Source organism: Tarenaya hassleriana, unplaced genomic scaffold (assembly GCF_000463585.1).
Source record: "Tarenaya hassleriana unplaced genomic scaffold, ASM46358v1 Cleome13, whole genome shotgun sequence".
In the NCBI taxonomy this organism is placed as follows: domain Eukaryota; kingdom Viridiplantae; phylum Streptophyta; class Magnoliopsida; order Brassicales; family Cleomaceae; genus Tarenaya; species Tarenaya hassleriana.
In genome coordinates this window covers 1,975,172-1,984,510 of record NW_010963495.1, presented here as the reverse complement: position 1 = coordinate 1,984,510, position 9,339 = coordinate 1,975,172, and the positions used below count along the sequence as shown (strand labels likewise).

Sequence of the window (9,339 nt, the reverse complement as noted above, 5' to 3'; positions counted from 1 at the left end):
AAGATATTGTTTTTTCAGATGAATTACGATTAATAAAAACATGTTAAATATGTTATAATAACTCATATACACCACATTGAATATTCAAAATATTATTTAGATCGATATTTTTTTTTCACAAATCGTCTCATCGTCAGACTCGTCACACCGTCAAACTAGTCAAATCTCGCACCTTATCGAAATTCACGTTTTTATCACGTATAAACTGTATATTAATAATCACCCTATATAACAAATATTTTAAGTTGAAAATAATTCTAACTCCCTAACTACAATACTTTTTTTATAATATACGTTCTTTCAACTAAATCATAAAATTTTATTACAAAATATAAATTTGGAATGTATTAATACAATATCTTTATTATATCATTACAGGAATGCAAAATTTTACTCATATTCCTAGGATATTATTTTCACTACCCATTTATGACAAGACTCGTAATAAATAATTATCATTCTTTTTATCATATGTATTCATTATGTTTGCATAAAATAAACACATAATATGAGTAATATGATCAGTTTAAAGAGTAAGACCAGATTGATGAGTATGACTATTTTGATGAGCTTTGCGAGTTTGTCCAGTTTGGAGAATTTACTCGATTTGATCCGTTTGACTCATCCATATCATATATTTCAAATATAAATTCAAAAACAACAAAAATTATAAATGTCCAAAATGAATAACATATTTTAAAATGATAAATTATCTATCAGCAAGATTTTTGTTTATTGAATGAAATTTTTTTAGATTTTGCATTTAACAGTAAATTTATCAAGAAATTATGATACATAAGAGAAATTTGAGGAGAGACCGAAGAGAGAGAAGAGAGAGAGAAGAGGAGGGGAGAGAGAGAGCGCAAGAAAGGAGAGAGACAATGGAGAGAGAGGTGGAGAGAGAAGAAAGCGGGAGAGAGAGGTGGAGAGAGAAGAGAGAAATATAAAAGAAATTATTTTTATTTTATTATATTATATAAATTAATAAAGGGTATTATAGGGAAACTACATTTATAAGGTTATATTTGATGTTGTCTTTTTTCTTTTTTTTATGAAAAAGTGGAGTTGGTATAAGAAAACCTTAAACCGACGAAGACATTACATATCGAGGCTCAAGAATATATATCCATGTAAGCAACTGGTCGGCAAAACACATATTTTATCAAACTAATTAAAAAAACTGATAACCAAGACAAAAGTTTCACAATCACTTGCATATATTCTAGACATTTTTTTTAATCTTTTGGCCTTCCAACATAAATTTAGTATCACAACTATCAATCGGTATCACATAAAGTTTGATTTTTTATATATATAATTCTTGAGTTGATATTGGAATATTTTGAGTTCAAATCAAGTGGGTGAATAGTGCAAAGGTATATATGTGCATATATAAGTTATAAACCTTGAAAATTAAGACATCATATCTACCATTAGAGTTACACATTTACAGATGCACAATAAAAAAAAGATATATATATATATATATATATGTATAAATGCGAGAGTGAGACCACAAAGGAGCTTCTGAAAATGGCAGTGATGGTCCCTTCTCATTCCACTTTTTGTCCTTTTGGTGTCAATCTCTCGCCGTTCCTTTCTTCTTCTTCTTCTTCTTCTTCTTCTCTTTATTGTCATCTTCTCTTTGTTTATTTGTTTATATATTAGTCTCATAATTAATTGTTTCGCTTTTGTGTTAGTTTTGTTTTCTTTTCTTCTTTGCCTTTTTAAGCACAATGTTTTTGCAACTTAAGTGTGCTTTGTCTAAGTGGTGTGACCACAAGTTCACTATGTTTTCTGCTTTCCCTTTGGGATTTGCCCCTTAGGCCTTATGTTATAATATATATATATGTATGTATGTATTCTGTATTTGTTTTCGTGCATGGGACCTTTGGAAATCTAGGCATGACATGTTGCTTTGTTTAACTATTTTCCTTTTTGTCTTTTCAATGTTCTGAATGGTTATTCCCTTTGGATTTTAACCATGAAAAACCTCACACGGTTAAATCATATATTCTGAATTGAGGAAATTGGTCTTAGTATTTCTCTAATTAATTGAAGTATTCATAGGCTATCTTTGGATCCAAATATTAGTTGGGTCATAGAAATTGTGTGATTAAATGTTGTAATTAATGGTTAACATAGTGGAATAAAATCTAAAACTAAAGAATAACTTGGGTTCCATAAAAAACAAACGTGCATGTACGTACACTCTCTGTCTTTGAATTGATGCATGTGGTCTTATTATTAACTTGTTTTAGGCGTTTCATGTTCTTAGGAACATTACCAAAATGATGCAATGAGTGCAAGAAAACCTCAAGTTGAACTGTCATAATATCAATTATTCGATAATATTATCCGTACACTATATATACATGCATCCATTATTTGACTGCGTATGCGTGTGTGTATATATATCTCACACAAACATCAATACTGCTCGGCTATATAATCATATAGATCATAATCGATTAATATATGACCTTGGCCATATAAAAAAATTATACAAAATTGCATCTTGGTTCTTGGCCCTAATTATATGAATTTTGCTCTGCAATTCATATTGAACAAAATTCGTCAAGAACGATTTGCCTTTAACCAAAAAAAAAATTCATATTGAACAAAATATATAGACAGAAATTGAAGGATGTATAAAATTGGGGAAAAGGAGTGTATATATAACATAGGAAAAAGGATTGAGATATTAATTGCATTAAGGAACCAATAAAACAAAAGCTTAACTACGCTTTTGCTTGAAAAAATAATCTTTAATTATGCATCTATTGTTCCACCAAACCCTGGTCTTTTTGTTTTTCCTCTTATCGGTTCAGTCTTTTTTCCGTTGGTCCAAAGTTTCGAATATTGCGTGAGGAAAAAAATTGTTTTTATTTTTTATAACAAGAAAATTCACAAAATTTTAATCTCTCCTACATTATATGATATTATATGGATTATTCTTATGATATTACAAAATAATATGGATTATCATATATATAATATTTACCGTTAACAAAAAAATAATATGGATTATTTTTTAAAAATTGATTGTCTTAATATCTCTCCTACATTTTTGGAACCTCATAAATTTGCATGATTGTATAGGCAAGTGTATTAATGACCATATGTACGACAGGAAAATTATTAGGTCTTCACGGCTTCTCAAGAAATGGATTGTATAATTATAAATACCAGATCCTTTCTTTATATTTCACATATTGGGAAATAGTTAAATTTTATTCAGCCACAAAATTATAAAATATATATTTAGAATAATATAAAATTAATAATAAAATAAAAGAGGAATGAAATTTTAAAATAGTGCAATGAATGACAATTAATAACATATATTAAAAAGATGACGTATAACAAAACCTAAAAAGTAAAATAAAAAATATTTTTATTATCTTAGTTATAATTTCAAAAAATAATAATCAAACCTCGCTTTAGATTAAATATTTTATTAATCTAAAAAAAAATATTAGTATGAAAATAGAGTTACCACGTTTTGAAAACCCTAACCATAACAACGTTACATACCATTGACAACCATAGTTTTTCATAACAAATATTCATCACACATTGTAGTTATATACCAGTAGTTTTAAAATGGTGTATGTCTACAACATATGCCGACAGATACATACATTATACATATATATATATATGTCTGCGTCGGTGCACAGTAGAAAATAAAAGTGGAGTTGGTATAAGAAAACCTTAAACCGACGAAGACATTACATATCGAGGCTCAAGAAATAAATGTATAATATATTTGGCGAGTTATCAAACGCAAACGCCCATGAAACTGTCCAATTTATACGATGGAATAAATGTGGCATCTACCCCTTTCGACCTGAATTTTTTTTTTATATTAGGGTTTATAGATATTTGTAAAGGAGTCTAATTGAAGGTATATGGCACGTAATATATATTGTTTTTGTCTCATTTGAAAGGTTAATTAATGCAAAAAATAAAATAAAAAATAAAATGGAATCTATGGATAGAGAACAAAACAGGCGATGTTTTTATCTGCAACGGTCAATTTCTTCCCTCCCCGAATAAGTCCTTTGAGAGCCAATTGTGACCAACATTCTCATGGTCTCCCTCTGTCTTCATCTCTTGATATTTTATTTTTCCAGTGCTTTTATCTTCGACGTGAAATACAAATATTCACACAACGAAACGTGACAATCTCTAGGAATTTTATCGCCAACTTTCTTGCCAAAGGTTATAGAAAACGTACACATACGTATATATGTGTGAACACACCATGTAATATAATACAATTGTTAGGCAACTCTTTGATTTAGTTTGGACCAGCTAATCGCTTGTGAGATTTACCAAGAACTCCCTCGGGACTCGTACAAGTGGTTATCCCCCTCTCTCTATATTTCTCCTTATTTTTGGGCAACTTCCTCTTTTTTATTTATTTTTTTTGTTAAAGTTTTTAACTTTTTTTTATAATCCGGAAATTCATCGGGCCTTTTACCCGACTATATCTCCCAGAGGACCGGAAAAGCCCAGATGAATTGTCAGAAAAACTTAATAAAATTTCAACAAAGAAAAGGAAAACATTCGCGTGTGAATGAAATCAAAGAGAGAGTTGGAGTCATTGATTAACCCGGAAGAAAAATAACTTCTTGGTATTATTTTCTCATAGCCTTTAATACAAAGAAACAAATCTAAACAATTACCATAAATGTCTCACGCCCCACGTTCCTACCTTAAGAATAAGACAAATTGATCAAATCAAAAGATTAAAAACATTTAAAAATAAAATAATAACGGTCCATTATTTTTACGAAAAGATTAAACCTAACATGAATGCCCCTCCCCACATTTGGATTTGAACCCAGAGTGAGAGCATGTTTTGTATGTTCTCTCACCACTAGGTCACCCAATTTTGGAGGTAAAGTTTTTAACTTCCTCTTAGATATATAGATTTTCATATGATAGTTAATAATCTATGAAGCAAAATACATCATGAATGCCAGTTGTGAAATAGTTTAAGGTTACAAATCTTTTTTTTTTTTGTAATCAAGTCTGCTTCCTATTACATATTTAAAACAAGGATTCGCGCGCTACAGTTTTCTTGAAATAATCGGTTTGGCTATTTATATATATTGATATATATATATATATATAATATTAAAGATTTACTTTAGTTAGAATGCGCGTCATTTGAAATGAACTAATGGACGATGAGACTTTAGGATAATATAGGGAACCTTTTCTAAAACTTATAGATAGTGCTTTATAATTAGGCCCCATGAAGAAAATGACATTTGAATCATTGATAATTAAAAAAAAAAGCGTATCATCACTTGTATAAAGGAACGGCACATAATGTTGTTAATCGATTTATTTTATAAAAAAATGCACGCACACATTACGTGTATTATATTAGTGTTTATTGATGACTTGGTCTTATTGGACATCGGTTTTATTACATGTTCACCAAAAAAAAAAACAAAAGTGGTCCTAACAACAACAAAAAAAAGTTCAAAACTACAGGGAGGTCCACATGGCATACCCGGCAAGGGATGGCCACGGCCACGTGGGATATGTGGTCCGGAATCGACGTGTCTAAACCTGCCACGTGTCTCGACTACAACCGTGACAGCCTGTCCCATCACGTATGGCAACAACCATGTTTACTGGTAAAGTGTTTTGGCTTCCACTTGTCCTGCGGAGGACTTTTCCGTAATTTCAGGTGATGTTCTGATCATGATGACGTCATCTAATCGTTTATAACTTCACAGGGTGAGGTCAACCATTCAATCTCGGTTTATTTGTAAATTAGCGGTTTCCGGTTATATCATTGGGTCAATGGTACTGGGCCCACAATCCGTATTGAGCCTTTCGGACCTATTATAATATGTATGGACCTTGTCCATGATATATTTTGTATAATTGGGCCTTTAATGGGCTTGAGTTTAAGACCCAAAAACAATTACATGGGCTTTCTTGTTTAAATTTGTCCGAAAGGCACAAAGCAAGGCCTGATAATCAAATAAGTACGGCCCGGAAGTATTATACAATAAAACTACAAGTTAGTTGGAGACATTCACATTTCATCTATTTGAGATATATATAATAAACTGTATCAAGATTTTGTTCTACTTTGTAGCCCATATATCTCGTTAGATATGATGAAATGGTTTATCGTTATGGACCAAATCGTATTTGACATGAAAAAAGATCAAGATCAAGATCAGATTTCAGACCACGTGCTCGGAACGGTCAGTCTCGTCTGTTGGGAAGTCGCCGAGATTCCTCAAATCTTCACCAACTTCCGTACCAAATCCAGCCATGACGTCTCCCTCTCCTTCCTCCTCACTTGGATCGCCGGGTTCTGTCTGTACGGTTTTCAGTTTTATATCCTGTATTCTGTGTTTCCGGCTCTTGCGGGTGTGCCTATTGGTGCAGTGAAATATTCAATCTCACGGTTGTCTTCTCGAGCCTGCAACTGTGAGTACATATGTTGGGAATGAAGGTTGTGGCTCATGACTTCAGCACCAGAAGTCAGAAGGAGTCAGATTGAAGATAAGATTAGGAGTTGGTTATTAAGAAGTTATTTTTTAGACAGTTATGTATATTTCAGTTTGTAAAAACATGTATAAGTATGTACTAACGTTAAAGAATGAAGTTATGCTTTTGATAAACTATCATTAGCCAAAAACACTCTATCGATCCTGTTTTCATTTTCTGAGAAACAACAGAGTGTAATTCAAAGTCAGAGTTGTATCAATGGTATCAGAGCAAGAAGGAGATCTTTGTGGGATCTCTGTAAGGGAATCAGAAGTACGAAGATATAGATTTAGTTGAAACCATGTAAGTTCCAAATCCTGTCCAATCTGCACCAATCTTCAATGGAGAAGGTTATCAGATCTGGGCAGTAAGAATGAGAGCATTTTTCGAAGGGCAGATCTTTTGGAAGCAGTAGAAGACGAGTATAAAATCCCTGCATTACCTGCAAATCCAACTGTGATTCAGTAAGGGTCACGAAGAAGTCCAAGGCGAAGTTATGTATCTTTGCTGCGGTTACACCATCAATTCTGATCAAGATTATGAATCTCACATCTGCTAAGGCGATGTGTGATTTTTTTAAGACCGAGTATGAAGGAGATGAAAATATAAGGGGTATAAAAGTTCTAAACGTGTTGCGAGAGTTTGAAAGACAACAGATGAAATGAGATGAGTCAGTGAAAGATTATGTTGACAGACTTGTCAACATAATCAACAATATCAGAATTCTGGATACTAAGGTTGATGATGATAAAATAGTACATAAGATTTTGGTCTCTGTTCTTGAAAAATTTGAAACAACCATTGCATCATTGGAGAACACAAAAGAACTTTCTATCATAAAGCTTCCAGAAATCCTGAGTGTTTTTGAATTACACTCTGTTGTTTCTCAGAAAATGAAAACAAGATCGATAGAATGTTTTTGGCTAATGATAGTTTATCAAAAGTATAACTTCATTCTTTAACGTTAGTACATACTTATACATGTTCTTACAAACTGGAATATACATAATTGTCTGAAAAATAACTTCTTAATAACCAACTCCTAATCGTATCTTCAATCTAACTCCTCCTGACTTCTGGTGCTGAAGTCATGAGCCACAACCTTCATTCCCAACAACATATACAATATATATAAATCATACACAGCTCTGGTACACATGTCTTCACTCGGAGCTTTCAACTCAGAGATTCTGTGCCCTTTTAAATAATTAGCCACCAGACCCTCGACGTTTTCAATTTTTCACTTTTGGATCATAACTTTCGGTGTAGTTTCAATTCGACCCCATAATTATAGAAATCTACCGCTTTGTCCTTGTCGTCGCAACTTTATACCCCGAGCACAGTAGTGTTGGTCCGACAGAGCATTTACTACGACCACATCTACGGACTTTACAAACGTAGACGTACGAAAAAACTTAACTATTATTAATTAATTAATTAATTTGATATCATTAGTAGAGGATGTATTTTATGTAATACATAATATGTATTATCGATTGGAGGAGAAACCATTGAAACCGCAAAAGGCAATGGAAACGGGCATTTTCCTGCGACCCAGGGAGACCTCCCAACGACTCTCCTTGCAGAGAATTCTATTACACGTACGTATACATATTATTACGTATTCTTATATGTGCGTTAATTAATGACAATAACATTTGTAAGATCTATATGCAAGCTAACTTTATATTATAACAATATCATTTCCTTTTCCGTAAAAGTATATATGACGTTGTTAACCTCCTTCTTCTTCGGTGGAATTCAGATCGTTGGTCGGAATTGGAACGCCGCCGTCTGCATCCTCATGCTTTCGAGCAGCAAAAAGCGGCCCTTCGGCTTTGGCAATAGGGATGGCTCCTCTTCGGAGGAGGATGACGTCGACACTACTATAAACACCATTATTATAACAACTGAATCCACTTTCCAACCCCGACCAGTTCCTAGTCCGGCTTGTGTCCCGAACCCTTTTTTCATTTCCATTGGTTATTACTTGACATTAGATTGATTAGAGATAGATACCATTTTTTTTTTCAGGCTGGCTATGGAACGTTCTTGGCAGCCTGGGTTAACCTTCCCTTTCAGGCCACAGGTTTGATGAATGCGTACACGGGCAGACATCTACTACAAGTAGGTTGATATCTGTATACGCACAATGGTATTTGTCATATATATGTGACCATGACTGATTCAAGGATGCAGGAAAGGGGAATGGAACATAACATAGCGTGGTCGGGCAGTGGTTGGGATGGTCGATGGCTGCTATTTACATGGGTGGCCGTGTCCCCCAGATTTGGCTTAACGTAAAAACTGTTTCCTAATCATGTTTAACGTTTCTAAACAGATCTTAATCATGGATTGGTGGTTGCTAATTGGTATGTTTCTTGTGATAATACGTATTATTAATCAGACCAAACGAGGAAGCGTCTGGGTAAGTAAAACCCTTAGTCACTCCAAACGCAAACGCATAAGCATCGACTGCAAACTGTTTAATGCTCTCTGCCATACCTAACGATGCAGGGTTTGAATCCACTGATGTTCGCCTTTGCACTGCTCGCAAATCTAACACAAGTGGCTAGGTCTCTCTCTCTCTCTCTCTCTCTCTCTCTCTCTCTCTCTCTCTCTCTCTCGTGCACATTTGTGATGCCGTTAAGACAGAAGCAGTATTCTTGCCCGAACAACAAAATGGGACACCATAAAAGCCAATCTGCCATGGTTGCTGGATGCAGTTGTCTGCGTGGCACTTGATCTACTCGTCTCCTTCTACACAAATTTCTCAACACGTGAATTCAAGAATATTATGCAGCAGGA

At 33.5% G+C, this 9,339-nt stretch overlaps 1 protein-coding gene across 1 annotated transcript in view; it reads left to right on the top strand.

Annotated features, from left to right (window-relative positions):
• Positions 1–8,257: 8,257 nt before the first annotated feature.
• The window catches only part of LOC104807851 (probable vacuolar amino acid transporter YPQ2), a 1,461-nt gene continuing 379 nt past the window's right edge, over positions 8,258–9,339 (top strand). Inside the window, exons 1-6 of the mRNA XM_010533278.2 lie at positions 8,258–8,513; positions 8,614–8,686; positions 8,756–8,831; positions 8,939–8,959; positions 9,049–9,107; positions 9,193–9,283. Of these exons, the coding sequence (XP_010531580.1) occupies positions 8,258–8,513; positions 8,614–8,686; positions 8,756–8,831; positions 8,939–8,959; positions 9,049–9,107; positions 9,193–9,283 (576 nt within the window). The remainder of the gene's footprint in view (positions 8,514–8,613; positions 8,687–8,755; positions 8,832–8,938; positions 8,960–9,048; positions 9,108–9,192; positions 9,284–9,339) is intronic.